This window comes from Anomaloglossus baeobatrachus, chromosome 3 (genome assembly GCF_048569485.1).
Source record: "Anomaloglossus baeobatrachus isolate aAnoBae1 chromosome 3, aAnoBae1.hap1, whole genome shotgun sequence".
Taxonomy (NCBI): domain Eukaryota; kingdom Metazoa; phylum Chordata; class Amphibia; order Anura; family Aromobatidae; genus Anomaloglossus; species Anomaloglossus baeobatrachus.
This window is the reverse complement of record NC_134355.1, coordinates 383897110-383917255: the sequence shown is the minus strand read 5'-3', so window position 1 is coordinate 383917255 and position 20146 is coordinate 383897110. Positions and strand designations below refer to the sequence as shown.

At 43.5% G+C, this 20146-nt stretch overlaps 1 protein-coding gene across 3 annotated transcripts in view; it reads right to left on the bottom strand.

Moving 5' to 3' along the window:
• The window catches only part of FILIP1 (filamin A interacting protein 1), a 255619-nt gene extending 245428 nt beyond the window's left edge, over positions 1 to 10191 (bottom strand). The window contains exon 1 of one of the 3 annotated variants that reach the window (XM_075340192.1): positions 10042 to 10191. In XM_075340192.1, the coding sequence (XP_075196307.1) occupies positions 10042 to 10080 (39 nt within the window). In that variant the 5' untranslated portion in view covers positions 10081 to 10191. The remainder of the gene's footprint in view (positions 1 to 10041) is intronic. The other 2 variants (XM_075340191.1, XM_075340197.1) reach the window with 2 other exon arrangements.
• Between the last annotated feature and the right edge of the window lie 9955 nt (positions 10192 to 20146).

Below are 20146 nucleotides of genomic sequence, written 5' to 3'. Positions count from 1 at the left end.
TTATGAAATTGATAACTTTGAATAAGCCCGTCGCTGGTGAGACTATTCCAGTTTTTTCATAATGGTCATTTATGGTGAGAAAATGACATATGTATAAAGAAAATGAAATGGTATTGAGTTTCACCAATATTCCTCATATAATTGTTTGAACTTGAGGATAGATTGTGGAGGGCGGTACCCTGTAATATTCTATCTTTAAGAAGGATAAGGCAGTGTGGCTGAGAACCTGACCTTATAGAGGAAGTTTATTTGTGCGCCATACCCAGGTTTTCTGGTCCGTTTGAGCTTAGTGATCCAGAACCGAGTATCACATTTTATACCCATGATTTTATTGATTATAGTATTTTAATCAGTATTAATAAAGGTTATATTTTAAAAAAAAAAAATGTCATGTTGTAACACGAATGGTCCACTTCTGCTATAAAATATAAAGTGCACGTGCATAATAGCAGCAGGGTAATGATATGTAATAAAAATCTTCCAGGCCCACCACTAGAGATAGAGTGCACATAAAAAATAGTAGTCAGCCAGGGGGGCTAGGAGCATCATGTGACAGAGCACTCACCCATAATCCCCTAAATGTCCTGCAATGTAGGTCCCTCCAAGCCCCCTACGCGCATTTTGCGTGGGCTTCTTCCAGGGGATCGTACGGTTAGTGTGTGCAGTGAGGTTTAAATAGTCCCAGTACCCTATGTCCGTACATACCGCCATTAAAGTTTTGCGCATGCGCGGTCCGCACACGCGCTGGGCAGAAGCCGCATCAGCCATCCAGCGAAGGAACTGAGGAGGGGAAATCCCCCGTGACGTCATGTTCAGACCGTGGCTAAAGGAGGGCGTCAGCAGCATCCGTCCGCCAATCATGGACCACGCATGCGCGCTCCAACAGGTAGGCTTGGCTATCGCGCAGGCGCCATCTTGGAAGGGGAAAAAGCCGACAAAGATAGACGTCGCGGGACGCCATATTAGGAAGGTCACCATCAGACCGCATAATGTACAAAATGTATCAGCGCTAAGTGGCAGAACACAGCGGGCCATCCAAAATACATATACATAATAATAGTAAAAAAGGACATTTAAATATTTAATATAAGTTAAAAAAGGGTGGGCATCTTTCCACTGTGTGTTGGCTGTAGTGGAGAACCAGATAATGGGAACAGGGTTTAAGAGATCGGCACCATAAATGCACTATAAACAAATAAAAAACACACAGATTAAAATGGAGAAAGGGATATATATAAAAAATGTGATATAAAGAGAGAGCACAGATGTACACATAAAGGGGACTATATTATATCAAAAAGGCACATAAAACCGAAAAAAGGGAGGGGGGAAGGAAAGAGAGGGGGGGGAAGACAAAAGGGAGGGGGGAAGTGAAAAGGAGGGAAAAAAGGGGGCCCCATGTACACAGGTGGATAGTTAAAAAAACATTTTTTGAAGAGGTAAGTTTCTCATTTAAAACATTAGGTACCATTGAGCCCACAGTAACAATCCATCTGCATTCTAATTGCGCCTGACGGCGCTGTACATCACCCCCTCGAATCCCACAGTGCAAACGGTCAATACCTCTAATTTTAAGGAATTTAGGGTTACAATCATGAAATTTATGGAAATGCCTTGCTAAGGTTTTTAACAGAGTGACGTCTTCTGCATCACGGGCTGCAAGAATATCGCAAATGTGTTCGCATGTATGGACACGTAATTCGCGAGAAGTTAGGCCGATGTAGATAAGGTCACGTAGCATAATAGATCACACAGGAGGTTCGGCATGATATATAGTTTGTAATTATATATTCCTGTGACCGATCGGCTGATGAAAACGTGGTGGCTCTAATGATATTCTTGCAGCCCAGGCAATCCCCACATGGGTAGCACCCCCATCTTTGTTTGCCCACCCCAAAAATGCCTGGTTGTTTAGCGACATAGTGGCTCTTCACTAAAAGATCTTTCAAGTTCTTTCCCCTCCGTGCTGTCATCAATAGGGTGTCAGAAAGGAAATCAGAGAGGGTAGGCTCGGTTTTTAAAATAGACCAATGTCTGGACAAAATGCTCCTCATGTTGTCCCATTGATGATTTAGCGTAAAGATCAATTTAATTCCGCTATTATCATTTTTACGTTTCAAATTGGGATTAAGTAGGTCACTGCGATGACAGTGCTTAGCCCGCATGTATCCTTGCTTAATTGTCCTTTTACTATATCCCCATTCCAAAAACCGTGATCTCAAATCAGAGGCCTGTCTTACAAAACTGGAATCAGAGGAACAGATACGACGCATTCTAAGGAATTGCCCTATTGGGATCACACGGATGGTTGATCTGGTATGAGCCGATGACGCATGAAGAAATGAGTTGACCGACGTATCTTTATGGAACACTTCGGTCTGAATTAACCCATTATCCTGTACATGAAATTTAATGTCCAAAAACTCAATGGACAGGGTGTCAAACTTATATGTTAATCTGATATTGAACCTGTTGTTATTTAGACCCAACATAACTTGATGTAACTCAGGGATTGTGCCTTGCCAGATAAAGAACAAATCGTCAATATAACGAAACCATCCAGATACATGGGAGACAGCGTGGGCGCCATCCTGGAAGATCTCACGTTCCCAATAGCCTAAAAAAAGATTTGCAAAAGATGGCGCACACGCCGCCTCCATTGCGGTCCCCCCGTCGTTGTAAGTAGTATCTGTCCCTAAAAGTGAAAAAATTATGACTCAAAATAAACTCTAAAAGTTCCAGAATTAGGTCGCAGAGAGACACATCGAAGTTGCTCATCCTAAGAAAAAAGCCGACAGCTGTCATGCCGATGATCGTTTATAACGACTCCATATCTGCCGTTACCAAAAGTGCACAAGGATCAAGATGTAACCCATCTACCCACTTCAGGACGTCAGTAGTGTCTCTGACATAGGAGGGAATATGATATAGTCCCCATTATGTGTACATCTGTGCTCTCTCTTTATATCACATTTTTTATATATATCCCTTTCTCCATTTTAATCTGTGTGTTTTTTATTTGTTTATAGTGCATTTATGGTGATCCCTGTTCCATTATGACCCCCTGGAAGAAGCCCACGCGAAACGCGCGTAGGGGTCTTGGAGGGACCTACATTGCAGGACATTTAGGGGATTATGGGTGAGTGCTCTGTCACATGATGCTCCTGGCCCCCCTGGCTGACTACTATTTTTTATGTGCACTCTATCTCTAGTGGTGGGCCTGGAAGATTTTTATTAAATATCATTACCCTGCTGTTATTATGCACGTGCACTTTATATCCACCCTATTGATGTAGCCCTGTCCTGAAATACTGCCCCCCCTTACTTGGATTCTTTGCTGAGCACCCATTTGTGTTGTTTTTCTATTGTACATTATTTATGATATATGTTAAATAAATTAAGTATTTGCATTTAATTTTCTGGTGGATTCCTGACTCACATTCTTGTATAGGTTTATAGTATTAAACCAAAGTAGCATTTTTTTCCTATTCTTTACACTTTAGACTTCGTCTACCCATTTAGTTGGAATTTATCTGAACTTGAATATTTTTAATCCACCTATGACTGGTAATTTTAAGACTAGAGCATTATAGGGTCACTAATCTCAGGTTAGTTACTCTTTTATTAATGGTTAATACAGCAATTCGGCTGATGGTACCACAAACGTCCCACGTTCCCCGTTGAACAACAACTGGGGAGAAGAAAGCTCATGCATAATGGACGCGCAAACCGCAAAGTGAGACCATAATACTGGAATTGTAAGTAGAAAAATATGAAATTTATTGAGGAGGACTGACAGGCTCACGGTCTGAGAGGGAGCTGAGCGCACAGAGAGAGATGTGGGGAGAAGCCCCACGCGTATCGCTGGCAAGCAGCTTCGTCAGCTTCGTCTCCCCTGACGAAGCTGCTTGCCAGCGATACGCGTGGGGCTTCTCCCCACATCTCTCTCTCCTTGCTGGGCTCTGCCGTGCGCTCAGCTCCCTCTCAGACCGTGAGCCTGTCAGTCCTGTGTTAGGTATCTGCATGCACACCATGGGGGATTTTTGGGCACCAATTCTCTATGGCATATAATGTGTTGTGGTTATCTCCAATGGAACTGCATACTATATATATATACAGAATATATTTTTCTTTATGCTTCATCTGAATGATATATCATATGTGTAGTCATTGGTTGCCCTGTATACCTTCTCTTGTTTTATATAGAGCTATGTTTCATGCCTTTCAATTTTGAATAATATACCATATGTTGTGGTTATTGGTTACCCCCTACACCCTTCCATCTTTGTCTTGTGTCACATGCAGGTATCCTCCTTTTACCACATTGGGGGTTCCACACAGTGGTTTATTCAGCCTAACATTGGGGACTGCCTATTAGGTCTGCTCCCGGTCACTCAGATTCTATGAGTTTTCATGTATGTATAGGGATTACCTTATACGCATAATGTACTTTCTGATTAAAATCTGCTTACATATTGCACACTGAATGGTTGTACAGGGCGGTACCCCCTATTACCAGCATGAGAGATGTGGGATGTTGATGTTTCATGGTTTTAAGTGATTTTAGTACATTGTGTGTGTTGGCTTTGTTCAATAAATTTCATATTTTTCTACTTACAATTCCAGCATTATGGTCTCACTTTGCGGTTTGCGCGTCCATTATGCATGAGCTTTCTTCTCCCCAGTTGTTGTCTGTTTATTCATGCAGGACGCAGCATCCCTGTTGTTGATTACTTGCAACATTAGCTGTGCACCCAGAATCTTTATGGTTCAAAACGTTCCCCGTTGAAGACACCAGTGTTATTTTCATGTGTAATGTATATTGTGATATCCGTTATCATCGATCGATCGTAGTTTGCCTTACAGTAGGGAGAGTTAGGTTTAATGTTTGGACTAGCCCAGAGTGGGAGGGACTGAAGTGAAGCGACAGAGACCGTTTGCTGCTAGTAGACCAGAAAGGGCCCAATGTGCAGTAAAAGCAGACCTATGGTCTGACCAGTGAGCTTAGCCGCATGACGTGGGTGTCCTTGACATGAGTGGAGACCAACACAGTGGATATCGTGATACCAAGTAAAAGGAAGATACATGGAAAGAAGTGCAGCGTGGTTAACCAGAGACAGGTCCTGAGGCAGGACACAAAGCATTATGGCCTGGAGTCTATAACTCAGAGAGGTAATAAGCCAGGACAGAACAGAAACATGAGACAAAGAGAGTGCCCCAGGCATGAGTTCCAAGTCATCAGAAGTAGAGAAGTTGAGTACCAGCCATATTGACAAACTAATTCCTTTAACCTCTTTGTGACTACCCAGTGTATATAAACGTCAGTGCTTTCTGGGTTTGTGCAGGCAGACATTTTACCATGGTCAGCGGTCAGGAGGGAATCGTGACCCCCAAAGTCTCTCAGGATTCCAGTGCAGAATGCTAGTTCTGACCAAACACCTCATCGGGGACCTGATTGGCCCTTTGCTATCTTCTATATGCTGTGATCATTAGTCATCACGGCGTATATAAGAGGGAGTGCGCTCCTTCTCACTCCCCTCTGGCATGCCCGTGACATGATCACGGGGGAGCAGAGGTTTGGCATGGTAGCCAGAGGTATTTGATATTGCCCTTCAGGAATGACCGTATCTTTAAAGCTGTCACACAATTTTATTTTTTCAATAAAAAATGTGGCAAAAAAGTTTCTTTTTCATCATACCATATAAAAAAGTGGCATAAAATGCAATCAAAAAGTTGACCAAAAATAAAAATGGTATTGTTGAAAAAGTCGTCTTGCCCGGCAAAAAACAAGCTGCGATACAGCTCCATCAGCGGAAAAATAAAAAAGTAATAGCTCTGAGAATAAGGCGATGCAAAAACAATTATTTTTTAAAAAAAATTGTTTTTATTGTGTAAAAGCTGCAAAAGATAAAAATATGATATAAATGTGGTATCACTATAATCGTACTGACCCGTGTTATTACTTTTACCAAACAGAAAGGATGTAAAAAAATTAAAAAACAAAAAAAAAATCCTGAATTGCTGTTTCATGTTAATTCTGCCTCCCAAAAAACGGAATAAAAAACGATCCAAAAATGTTATGTGCCCGAAAATTGTACCAATAAAAACATCAACTCATCCCGCAACAAAACAAGCTTTCACATGACTTTGTCGTCAGAAATGTAGAAAAATTATAGCTTTCAATAAATGTTGATGCAAAAACGTTTGTTTATAAAAAAAAAAAAGTGTTTTTAATGTATGATAGTAGCCAAACATAACCCGCCAATATTAACTGTACTGCCCCAAAAAACAGAACCGTCTAATCACTTATACTGCACAGTAAATGGCATAAAAAATAAATAAAAGCGATTCTTGACCTCCTGTTGATTTATTTATTCTTCCTCCCAAAGATCGCAGTAAACGTGGCTCACATTTAGGCCCATTTCACACGTCAGTGAAAAACACAGACGTTTTTCACTGGCGTGTAAAACACGCACATGTCCCTGCGTGTGCCGTGAATCACGGCACACGTGGGTTGTCTAAGTGCAATCCGGGCTCCGTTCTCCGTGGCCCGTGATTGCACTTAGAAATCAACTCACCTGTGCCCGCTCCCGCTGTCCGTGGTGCTGAATCCTCCCGCGGTTCAGCATCCGGCCGGCGGTGACCCCTGCAGCAGCTGCTTCCGGGTCGGCTGTGTCGCGCATAATGAATATGCGCGACAGTAATCAGCCGGCTTAGAAGCAGCAGGGAGGATGGGCTGCAGAGAGCGCGCTTGAAGCCGGGTGAGTAAAAATGTTTATTATTTTAATTGCACGTTTTTTTCTGGCACGTGTTTCACGGACCACACCACTGCGTGGTCCGTGGGACATCAGTGATGCCAGAAAAAAATGGACATGTCTCCGTGCGGCAATCACGCACACGCGGGTATGCCACACGGAGACACGTGCAGTGAAAAATCACTGACGTGTGAGCAGACCCATTCATTATAATGGGTCTGCATATGTCAGTGATTCTGGTACGTTTAAAAAAAAGCACAAACGTACCAGAATCACTGACGTGTGAAAGGGGCCTTAGAGTGCGCTCTATGCTGAGCGCTTACACCGGGTTTACATGTTTAAATCTCTAAAATATGTGATTCAGACAAAACTCCTGACAGAAGATTTCCTATAACTAGGCAAAGGGAGTCTCTTTGGACTGTGTCTCCCTATAATTCGCTGGTATCCATCTTTTCAGTGGTATATAAAGGTGCGGTAAATCAGTTTTCTGCTGTTCTGAAAAGGACACCGCTGAACAGAGGCCAGCCAGTGTCCAAAGTAATTCTGCTGCCTCATTATAGTGAATGGATCCTTCAGAAATGTCATCTGAATCCCGTTATTGGGAGATTTAGATGGAAACTGTGATGTAAGTGTTCAGGGTAGAGCACAGGATAAATGTGATCCAAAATGTTTTGTCAATCCAAAAAAAATCAACTCCCCACACAGGTCTCTCATCTGTCAATGGAAATAAAGGAGGTTTTCATGTTATTGGTAACACAAAGTCTCTGGAAAGGCGCTATGGTTCACACCAACAGAAATCCAACAAAACCTGCACTCCCAAATCCAAATGCCCCCCTCCTTCTGATCCCCACAGTGTGCCTAAACCACATTTAACATCCATGTTTTACATTACTATAGTGAGCAGAGCCAGCTTAATTTACATGTCTCCAGAAGCACAATCTGAACATAATGTACTGGACACTACAATGTATGGGCACTACAATGGCAGATTTGCAATTTTCACTAAGCAACTTGCACTGCGTGTTTATTTCTGGGAAAACACCCATGGAGTCAAAATCATCACTACATCTGCATATTATTTTCCAGAGGGGTGTAGTTTTCAAAATGGGGTCACTTCAGGGGGTATTTTGCTCTTATAGTACTTAAGGGCTCTGAATATAGAGTCTAAAAACTATTCTAGAAACATCTATCCTCCAGGATTCAAATAGCTCTCCTTCCTCCTGAGTCTCACCATGTGGCTAAGCTGTACTGTACTGCCACATTTGGGGTACTGCCATGTTTAACAGAAATTGTGTGACACATTTTGGAGCCTCTTTTACCCATTTCCCCATGTAACAATGTCAAATCTAGGGTACAACAAACTTTTTGTAGTAAAAATGTATTTATTTTTTCTTCACCGTCAAATGATATACAATTCTCTGACACATCTGTGGTGTGCAGACTTGTGCACACTACATCCAATCATGTTGTTACACCCAATCACGCTGTTGTTACACACAGTTTGAACCAATTAAACACTGAAAGTGGCTTGCACTGGGCTGAGCACCGAGCGTACCTGAGCACAGCAATGCTTGTGCAAGTGGTTTGCATATGTAAAGCACCCGACCTCCAAACTTGTGACTCATATGACCAGAAGGGGCGGGGCCTCAGCCAACAAAGCTGATACCAGGAAGGAACATTTTTCTATTGGCTTAGGCCCCGCCCCTTCTGGTCACATGGGTATGACTTCAGCACAGGTCCTGCTGGTCAAAAAGTAGATCGATTCTATAATAGAATTATCATAAATAACAGGGGGAGGGGATAACTATGAATACCCACCCCAGTTATTATCTGATCCACAGCTGCTGTCACTCAACAAGCTGCTAATTTTACAAACTTTATTTGCTTGGATTTTAAAACCTATACATCCGAGCTGATAACTAAAGTTATGAATAGAATCAGACTGATAGTGCCAGTATAGCACTGGCTTTAGGTTATATAGGAAAATCCTGGTGATTGGTTCGCTTTAACACAGTAATTAATAGTAAAGTGTTACATTACCTTTTTAATCAGGCTATGCATAGTATCACAAAAGTCTACAACCTACAGTGGTGCTTGAAAGTTTGTGAACCCTTTGGAATATTTTTGACTAATTTCTTTGATTTGGGTCTCTTTATCTACATTTAGGATTTCTTTGATGTAATTTTAGGTCATATGTATGCAGAAATAAGGACATTGTGAAGGGTTTGAAAACTTTCAAGCTCTACTGTACATTCTAAGAATACACTGTCCAAAATGGTACTGTATCTTATATGTCCTAACAGGTTACATAGTTACATAGGTTGAAAAATGACCTTAGTCCATCTTCCTCCACCAATTATACAGTTTTGTCATTAAATTATCTATAACCCACAATGTTGTGTGTACTGAGGAAATCATCCAGCTCTTTTTTAAAAGCAGTTATAGTGTCTGCCTCTTGTGGTAGGGCATTTCACAGTCTGACTGCTCTAACTGTAAAGAACCCTTTCCTTTTATAGGTTCTATAGCTAGTTTTTAGAAATCTGTATACCTGATTGCTGCCTTTTATACGTGTATGTCGGATTATGATTCCTCTTCTGACAGTGTATTAGAGATTTGCTCATAATGGAATTCCTTAAGATTTTAGTCAAATGACTACAATAAAAAAGTCCATTGGGAAAGTGTTAACATCACAGCAGACACTAGTACAAGTACAGAAATACACTCTTTCTTAAGAATATCCTGCCCATCTGACACTTGTAGTAGCTAACTGGGCATATTTGCCACCAATTTACATCATTTGGCTGTTGTAACTTTTGTCTCTCTGCTTGTGATACAGGACTTTTAACAGTCTTATCTTATTCTTTGGACTTCAGAAAATAACAAATGAGCTAGAAGAGTTAAATTGTCTCTCCAGTAAAGGAGACAAACTCTAGCACAGCGCCACCTATTGGAAGTAGCGATCCTAAAAGTCACAAGTGGATTTTTGACAATCCTTTGCAATATGACTCAGGATATATAAGCCAGATCAGAATCCCAATTTGCAAGAAGAGTTAGGCACCAACTACTAAACACGTGCCGTATACAGTACACATATGCATGGACTTTAGTTGTACTAAACATTCCACGTACATAATATAAGACCCCGTTGGGGGGTAATTCCACTGTTTGGTCTTTACATGGACACATTGCATCATTGTACAATATTGATGACATTCACTAATATACATATGTATTACATAATGACCTGCACTACTTATATTTAGTATATATTGTCAGGATTGCTTACCACAGCGACAGCCACAGTCTTCCAGAATTTTCCTGGCATCTCAGACGATGTCTTGACACTCACCACCTTCCTTAGCTAGGTTTACGTCTTGTATAAAACGATAATATGTTGTACAGAGCGCGGAGAGATGCCTGTATGCATTTTCTGAAAGAGGACTTTGTATAACAGTAAAATAAGCGTCAGTCTGTATACTGCTAGCACAGAAGCATCAAGATAAGCATCAGTCGTATTGGTGGGAGGAAAGGCGGCATTGTGCACATATTTGGCAGAAAACCACATTCTTACTGTACAGTAATGCCGCCATTGCCTTTACAAAGGAATGCTATGATGGAACACTATTCAAACGGATTTGTAAATTTCAGCTACTGTTGTTGTCCGAAAAAAGTATCCGAAGAAGGGCTAGGAATGTAAGAGGGGGGGAAATGCATTGTTTTTAATTGTCTCTATTTTACGTCTCGGTTTTTCACTTTATTTTATAATTTTTGAAAGAGGAACCAGAATATCCAGAACTTCTGACGTGCCTGTATGATCTACACATTATTTCACTGGCGGACACAGACAGAAAAAGGCCACTGTGCAAGAACAATATATGGACCCTTTGCAGTCCAATAACTCATCATAATGCACAATTCCACCTGCTCTGGATGGAAAAATAAGCCCCATCATCTCTTGGGCCCTTGTGCAGCTGCACCAATCAGGGCCGCCATAAGGGCATTAAAACCATGACTGGTGTATGGGGCCCCATGAAGAGGGGGACCTTGCCCCGGGTAATTATTTAGCTTTATTAATCCCTGACCGGCCGGGCCCCCCTCTTCACCATGCCCCACTCACAGCAGCAGCAGAGGGGCCTGGCAGTGTCGCTTTGACTACTATACATGACTAATTTGCATACAAATTAGCCATGTGCTGGACTGGAGACTGGGTCCGTGGTGCAGAGGGGGGAGGTGGATTGGGGGCTGACGACCACAGCCTCTGCCTTGCTTCAGCTGGATGCGCGTTGGAGGGCGCACCCGGGTCGCAGCCCAGACCCATCCTCTTTCATTCTTCTACTCACTGGAACCCAGGGTCAGGGGGCAGGGACCAGAGCTGAATGTAGAGGAGGCAGGCGGGCGCAGCTGTCAGGGGGGCACCTAATGCGGGGATGTCTCCCAGCGGCTGCCTGAGAGTCGGACATTTTTAAAGCTGCTGTCAAACTGTCCGCGGTTCACAGAATCAAGCACTGACCCGGCAAAGTCAGCAGTGTGATCTTGTGCATTTTGTGTTGATCACAGCTACACAGCTAAGACCAGCAGATATGTTCATGTCCTGTCTGACACAGCATTCGGTCAGGTGAAACAGGAAGTTAGTCATGATAGCTTCAAGAGTCATCATATGACCCTGTGCTACCATGGCAACAATCGGCTCCACGTAATCAGGTCACGTGACTTCCGATGGCGGCCGGTGAGTAAAGCTTTACCACGACCACTAATTAAATGTCACTGTCACATTTTGACAGCGCCATTTAAGGGGTTAAAAAGCACGGGTGGACACGGATCCTCTCATGCTTGTGAGGCAGACATGTCAGCTGTACAAATCAGCTGACATGTGTGCGGATCACAGAAAGCTTCCTGCAGCAGCTGTTGGGGATTAACACTATGACCGCTAGGACGTAATTTTACTGCCCGCAGTCGTTAAGGGGTTAAGCCACTTATAACTTGTTTGGCAGTATGCTTTGGGTCATTGTCTATTTGGAAGACCCATTTCCGCCCACGTTTTAAGTTCCTGACTGATGTCTTGAGATGTTTCTTCAGTATTTCCACATAATCTTCTTTCCTCATGATGCCATCTATTTTGTGAAGTGCACCAGTCCATCCTGCAGCAAAACAACCCCACAACATAATGCTGCCACCCCCGTGTTTTACAGTTTACGACCTGTGCCAGCGGATGACCAGTGCCTGACATCCTGCGCCAGGTGTCTTGTGCCTGATGTCCACTGTCTGCTGGTGCCTACCCTGCCTCTTCCTCTTCAGGACTGTGAACCTTGTGCTGCTCTGAATTGCTGTTACCGCAGTCCTGCTCTTGCCTGCCTTCTCAGCTGCCACAGTCCCGGTCGCTGCCCTGGGAGTGGCACTTGGTGTTCTGCTTTGCGGCGGGCGCTTAGTCAAGCTCCTCCTTCCAAAGGGTAAGTCTGGTATCCCCCTGTGGTCCAATGGGTCCACTTCTATTATACTCCGCTCGCCAAAGTATCATCATCCCCCGGCGGCGAGCGCGTGACACTGGCTTCCTCCAGATTCCTTTCGGGAGGAATTTCAGGAATTTCAGGGCCCCATACTGGCAACATTTTCAGGCCCTCTTGAGACTCCTTGTAAACAATAAATACATGGCTAATTTAATTATACTCTGAGGGATACACTACATAGAATCCCTCAGGGGAGGTGCCAACTTCAAAAGACATTGTAAACAAGGAGAACAAAGAAGAGAATGGCACAGAAATAATTATAAAAGTGTACATTTTATTGAATGATAATAAAATAATTTTATATTTTTATATATCAAAACAGTCAAAAATAAATACAAAATGTTGTAGAAGGGAATGAAGTCACAGTGGTGTAAGTGGGCTGGTTGTTGATGTCAGAAAGAACACAATTGAAAATGAAAAAAACCTTACCACCACTCACATAACCCTGCCTAAATGATGATAAAAAGTATGTGAACCAGGTAAGTGGCCCCGATGTATAGAGCCCATCCAAAATATACGTCTCATGTCATAAAGTATACCCGGGGCGTCAAAAAAGTACACCCATAAAGTTGTAATGGGTGTGCTGATAACAGGAGAAACCTCAGGGTCAATGTAGATGTACTAAGAAAATTAAGAAGGGAACCAAAAAGGCAAATATAGCATAGTCACAAAAAGTCCCTTAATAGTCATGTGGAGGTGTTCACCAACAAGGGAGTAGGGGACTGCTGGGTAGAGGGGTGATTGGACTCTGAACATTAAAAGGGAGAAAATAGATGCACCAATGATAACTATCAAAGAAAAAAGGAGTAAGGCCCAGATACATAAACCTGTATAAAACAGGGAATGCCAAAGGGAAGACAAAAACAAAATGAAGATAATGAACACTGGTTCACCTATGAATCTGCCTGACCCCAATGGATAATAAGTAGTCGTAGGTTATAGATGTAAGGCCACAGTATAGAGTATAGTATAGAGGTAATAGTGAAAAGAGTATAGAGTATAGTATAGAGGTAATAGTGAAAAACCACCTCTAAATGAATAAGACTATACCAGAGGGCAACTGTAAAAAAGATAATGAACACTGATGCATCTATGATTCTGCATATGCCCAATGGGTGAGGAGTAGTCGTAAGTCATAGAGGTAAGGCCACAGTGAAAATAATAGTGAAAAGCCACCTCAAAATAGGACTATACCAGGCGGCAACTGTAAAAATGATAATGAACACTGATGCATCTATAATTCTGCATATGCCCAATGGGTAAGGAGTAGTCGTAGGTTATAGAGGTAAGGCCACAGTAGATATGATGGTGAAAAACCACCTCTAAATGAATAAGACTATACCAGAGGGCAACTGTAAAAAAGATGATAATGAACACTGATGCATCTATGATTCTGCATATGCCCAATGGGTAAGGGCCGAGTAGTCGTAAGTCGTAGAGGTAAGGCCACAGTAAAAATGATAGTAAAAAGCCACCTCTACACAAATAGGAGTATACCAAAGAGCAACTGCAAAAAAGAAAATGAACACTGATGCATCTAGGATTCTGCATGTGCACAATGGGTAAGGAGTAGTCGTAAGTCATAGAAGTAAGGCCACAGTAGAAATAACAGTAAAAACACCTCTAGATGAAAAGGACTGTACCAGAAGACAACTACAAAAAACCCATTGGGACGTGTAAGAGTCAAATACCTGAAAGATAATTGTGAAAATGAAATTATAACAAATCGTGAGAGTGAGGGATCTGCAAAATATGGAAAAATAAACTCACTGATCACCTGGGCAGATGTCAGAGATTGTGAAAGGGGACTAAAGAGGAGGGAGGAGAGCCGCGGCAGCGGGTGTCAGTAAATAGAAGTGCAAAATGTACTGCTGTCACGGGCAAAACCAGAGTAAATAGGGAGCCAAAAATACCTGGTGGAATGGCTGAGCGTGGTGGCAGGTGAGAGGCCCCGACGTCCGTTTCGCTAGGCGCTTTTTCGAGGGAGTGATGAGTCTGGGAATGCTGACCCCTTATAACGGGTCAGCACGGGTGTAAACAATCATGGAATTATAGTGGCCGGAACTGCGCATGCGCCGGGAGCAGAGGCTAGGGGGCGGAGCGGACAGGAGACCACTATGTGAAGAGCGCATGCGCGGGAGAGCGGACGTCTCCATAGCTCCCACGCATGCGCTCAAAGTGGACAACGTCAGGCTACACCCCCCGGCAGTCAGCTGACCAGCAGATGAGCACAACCACAACAGAAAGAGTAGTATGGAAGATTGTGTATGTATTATGAAAAATAGAACAACAATATGTGACAAGAAAATAACAGATATAATCATAAATAGATCCAGTTGAATTTCCACGTGATCCACCAATGGGAAAGGAGTAGAGATCAGATAATACGAAGAGTATGATTCCCACAGAGAGAAGGGAGTAGTACCTATGCAAAGATCATACACAAAAAAAGGGGAAAATGTTAAAATCAATAAAAGCATGAAAGAGATTAGAAAAAACACACCAGAATAAAAACGACAAGCAATTGTGTTCCAAAATGGTGTAGCCAAAGGATTACAATATTTCAAATTTTTTATTTCAAAATTCTAAATTTAGGGGCCAGTACTGCAAACTCGGATGCACAACAGAAATAAGGTGAAAAAACATGAAAGGATATAAAATATACCCACATGTATAAAATAGATAAATGGGACGCAAGCAGAAGGGGAATATATATATGTTACAAAAATGGGGAGTAGCTAACTGTTTCAAAGTTGGAGTTAGTGGAGCAGATCCGCTTCATCCTCAAAAACTGGCCGGTCGGGATGGCACGTATGGTGGAAGGAGTGTGGCCTGAGGATGCAAGGAGGAGGGCATTGACAGATTTGTCCTTACGGAAAACATCCGTCTGAATGCCCCCCTGCCCATCCACCGAAATCCCGATGTCCAAGAAATCCAAATTGGACCGGTTATATCTGTATGTCAATTTAATATTAAGGGAATTTCGGTTCAGGCCACATATGAAAGACTCAAGTTGCTCGAAAGAGCCCTGCCACAAAATAAAAATGTCATCTATATAACGCAGCCTGCACTGCACATGGGCGCTGGCCTGCGGAAAGCCGTCGCCAAACACCAATTTCTCCCAGAAACCCAGAAAGAGGTTGGCGTAGGCCGTCGCACAGGCCGCGCCCATTGCAGTGCCGCACTGCTGTAGATAAAAAAGAACTTTGAAAACAAAAAAATTGTGGGTCAGGTCAAAACCCAGCAACCCGAGCAGAAGCTCCACCAAGTTGCCATCGAGACTGGAGGTTCTGAGGTAGAAGCGGACCGCCTCCAGACCATCTTCATGTCCGATGCAGGTGTAAAGAGATTCCACGTCAGCACAAACCAAGAAACAGTCATCATCCACAAAGATGCCATCAAGGCGCCGCAAGACGTCCGTAGTATCTTTGACATAGGAGGGGAGGCACTCTACCAGGGGTTTCAGGTAAAAATCAATGAATTTACAAATGGGTTCGCACAACCCTCCTATGCCAGACACTATGGGACATCCTGGGGGGTTGAGGGCATCTTTGTGGATTTTAGGTAACAAATAAAAAGTGGGAACACTAGGACAGCCAGTGAGCAAAACCTCGAACATCTTCTCGTCAATGATTCCCCGCTCATGAGCCCCTGACAAAATCTTCCTGAGCTCACGGGAGAAAGAGGCCAGTGGACTGCAAGTGAGACGTAGATATGTAGACTTATCACGGAGTTGCCTATGGGCCTCCCTTTCATATTTGTCTACTGGCCAGATCACGATGTTGCCCCCCTTGTCCGCCGCCTTGACGACGACATCGTCACAAAGCTGCAACCGTTTTACCGCTGACCTCTGACGCTGGGTAAGGTTATCAAATTTGCGCTCGGTTGATAGTTGTTTGAGGTCTTCGGTTACAAGCCTAGTGAAGATGTCGATCGCCGGGCAGAGGGACCTCATAAACCTGGGTTTAAGGAAGTCAGGGTCCTACCCGTAGTGGGATTTTGTTCCTCCAGGAGATCCTGGAGGTCCTGCAGGGTGCTCCTCTCAATCGGGTCCACCTCGCTCATTGATTGTTTACGGGAATATAGCCTCTTCAATGGAATTTTTCGGGCGAACAAATTCGTGTCCTTCAAGGCTGACACTGGCTTCCTCCCGATTCCTTTCATTGACATTTCTTTCCCCCTTTGTACACTTATAGTGAATGAATTTGCCTACAGAAAAAATGGACTATAAAGGACACTTCAATTATGTATAAAAATATTTATTTATAATTATATTAGCATGATTAGTACAAAGTAAAAGAAACTAAAAGGGAGAGAGAAGTCAATCAACACATAGTGAGAGAGCTGTCAATGAACTGAAGTGTGGTGGGGAGAGCCAGCCTGCATTGCACTAGTCATCTGACTAGCTTAGTCCCAGCTACTTTGCATAATAAAACTATTAGGCAGCCACACTCTTATTCATGCGGCACATAGCAAGTTTTCTTGTAATTTAGAGTAGGATGTCATAATAGCTCCTGCAGGTATAATGCAAGGGTGGACATATCATTGGCCGCCACCAGGAATTTCAGGGTCCCATACTGGCAACATTTTCAGGCCCTCTTGAGACTCCACCTAGGCTTCATCCCAGCCTCACCTCTGCTTAGCTCCGCTGCCACTCCTCAAACCCTCCACTCCTCAAACCCTACACAGTCCCACTGTCCACTCTGGGAAAACTCCACTTCTGCACTCCATTAGCTCCATCCGCTCCCCCAAAGCAGTTTGAGTAGTCGCTCCATTGAAAATTAAAGGGTTAAAAAAATAAAAAATGTATACACATTTGGTATCGCCGCATTCATAAATGCCCGATCTATCAAAATATAAAATCAATTAACCTGATTGGTAAATTGTGCAGCGGCAAAAAAATTCCAAACACCAAAATTACGTTTTTTGGTTGCCGCAAATTTTGAGCAAAATGCAATAACAGGTGATCAAAACGTAGCATCTGCGCAAAAATGGTACCATTAAAAATGTCAGCTCGAGATGCAAAAAAATAAGCCATCACTGAACCCCAGATCAGGAAAAATGAGAACGCCACAGGTCACTGAAAATGGCGCAAAAACTGTGCCACTTTTTTTTGGACAAACTTCTGATTTTTTTTTTAACCCCTTAGTAAACCTATACATGTTTGGTGTCTAAAAACTTGTACTGACCTGAGGCATCACACGCACACACCAGTTTTACCATATAGTGAACATAGTGAATAAAGATTTTTGCCAGTTTCCATTACACTATATGATAAAACTCATGATTTCACTTGAAAGTACAACTCATTCTGCAAAAAATAAGCCATCACATGGCACGATTGATTGAAAAATAAAAAAGTTACGGCTCTCAGAAAAAGGGGAGCAGGAAAACAAACGGAAAATCGGCCGGGGATGAAGGGGTTAAGGATAACAAAGTCAATGTTTTGGAGTGTCCATCACAAAACCTTTATCTCAATCCTATTGAAAATTTCTGGGCAGAGCTGAAAAGGCAGCAACCTACAAACATGGCTCAGTTACACCAGTTCTGTCAGGAGGAATGGGTCCAAATCCCTACCAACCATTGTGAGAAGCTTGTAGAAGGAGATCCAAAATGTTTGACCGAAGTCATACAGTTTAAGGACAATGGTACCAAATACTAATGAAATGTATGTAAACGTATGACTTTGGCAATGGAAAATATAAATATAAAACCCTGCAAAATAAGCCGAATAACCCATTTAAAAAATAGAGTTCCCACACTGTGGTAATGCTCTCTCACCACTTGTTACCGCTCATCACAGTGATAAGCAGTGACGTTCCTGACATGACAGCTAAAGATGAACAAACCTGATGTTCGGTGTTCAGTTTGCGGGCCGAACACCGACTTTACAAAAATAGAGTTTGGAGTTCAGGTGCTTTACGTATGCTGACCACATGAGCGAGCATTGCTGTGCTTGTGTACGCTCGGTGCTCGGCCCAGTACAAGCCACTTGCAGTGTTTGAATGGCTCACACTGTGGCTAAAACAGTGTGCTAAAAAAAAAAAAAATGGAAAAACCCTGCTTACCCGCCCATGGAAATGTTCTCCTTTTCGTTGGCTGTGTGACGTCCTAGCAGCAGTCGGACTGCTCGGCAGACACTTCGATGAAAAGGGGGATTATTTACAGGGGAGAATGTTCAGGACACCACCTGTGCTGTGCGGTAATGAGGAGTGCCACCGCTGCCATATGGGACTGCCGGGGCAGATGGTGTGGGGCAGCCGTGATAGAGGTTCCCTCCGCAGGTAGAGAGGCCCCGGGACTCAGGGTAGAGAAAAGGTAGGAACAGTCTATGGGCCCTCTTGGTGTTGGATGAGGGGAGGGTGCAAAGGAAGTCTATATTGATATTGGGCCAGCAGGGTGCTGGGGAGCCAGGGTACTCACTCAGGTGTGATGACGCATTCAGTGGACACAGACTCTGAGGTAAACCAAGTCTCTGGGTTTCGCTGCCCTCAGTGACAGCACGTCCGGTGGTCCCTTTCAGTGATTCTGTGGTGGACTGGAGCCTTCCTCCATACACTGTGTATTATGTGTGTCTGACACCGCTAATCTCTGAGCCGTTGCAGATAGCACGTGAAGCTACTATCCGCTGAAGGCTAATTGCTAGGTTGCGTGAAGCTACTTCCCGTCTTAGGGGCCTGTACCCCGCTGTGTGCTCGGCCCCCAGACTGGTTACTGTGGATCCGATGGCTGACAGTCCTCTTGACCCATCCAGTCCTGTCCTCCAGTTCCCCGTGACTGGGTCTCCGTCTCCTCAGGCTCAGGCCACCGTCTGCGACCCAACCAGACTCTTCTCAAGGAGCTCCTACTCTCTCGGTCCTCTCTCTTTGACCGTTACTACCAACTACCTAACTAACTCCTCCCACCAGCCTGTCTGACTCATAGGTGGGCGCTTCCTTTCCCAGCTGGAACCATGCCCCTGGTGTTCCTGACAAGTGTAGTGTTTGGGTGACTAGGATTTGTGCTATTGGTACAGAATCACTGTTGCGGACCCTGGAACCAAGAAGGGTGGTCTCTGCACCAAGGATAGAGAGTAGTGCAGTTCCCTGTGACACCCTGGACTAGTCCAGGGGCGTCACATTCCCCCTTGGTTAAACGTAGCTCATCCCCGAGCTACAGGGCACCCAGAGTGTTTATTTTTGTCTGCAAAAATGTGAACATTTTAATAAGAAAAACATATCTATCCATCCCACGCAGAGGAGGTACTTTGCTTGAACCCAATGTTTTGCTTTCCCCTTCCTTCATCCCACCCCAAAAGTTCCAAAAGCAGGCAAGCCACCGGTCCTGTTGGTGGCCAGATCTGGGCCATCTGCCTACCAGGTCTCTCCTCCACCTGTGTCCTCTCCTGTAGGTGGGGATGCAGTCCGTGGGTATAAATGGGAAAGAACTATTTACAATAGCATCAGTTCGTGCTGGCTACCACCAGTCCTGTAGCCAAAGGTCCATTTAAATAAAACTTATTATTGGTTGTCTATCAGGTGATGAATCCGGGTAATTCAAATAAAATCAACATTCTTCTTATCAACACTCTAAGCAGATTATATTTACGTTTCTTACATAGCTCTTTAATTAGCACAGAAAATAGTAGAATTAAAAGCATGGAAAATACTTAACATTTTTAACTTTACTCTATATTCAGACTATGTACATTAGGGTAGAGTAGCCGGGTTCCGCTACCATTCCTCATCTCTGAATCTATGTGGGGGCTGACCAAAGTTAACACGGATGGACCTCCTCAACTCCTGGTCTCCCACTAGCCCTTGTACTGTTTTGTCTGCTACTACCTGTTCCCCACTACTGGCGCTAGGTGTTGTAGGTAGCAATCTACGTGTTCGTGGTACTGGTATG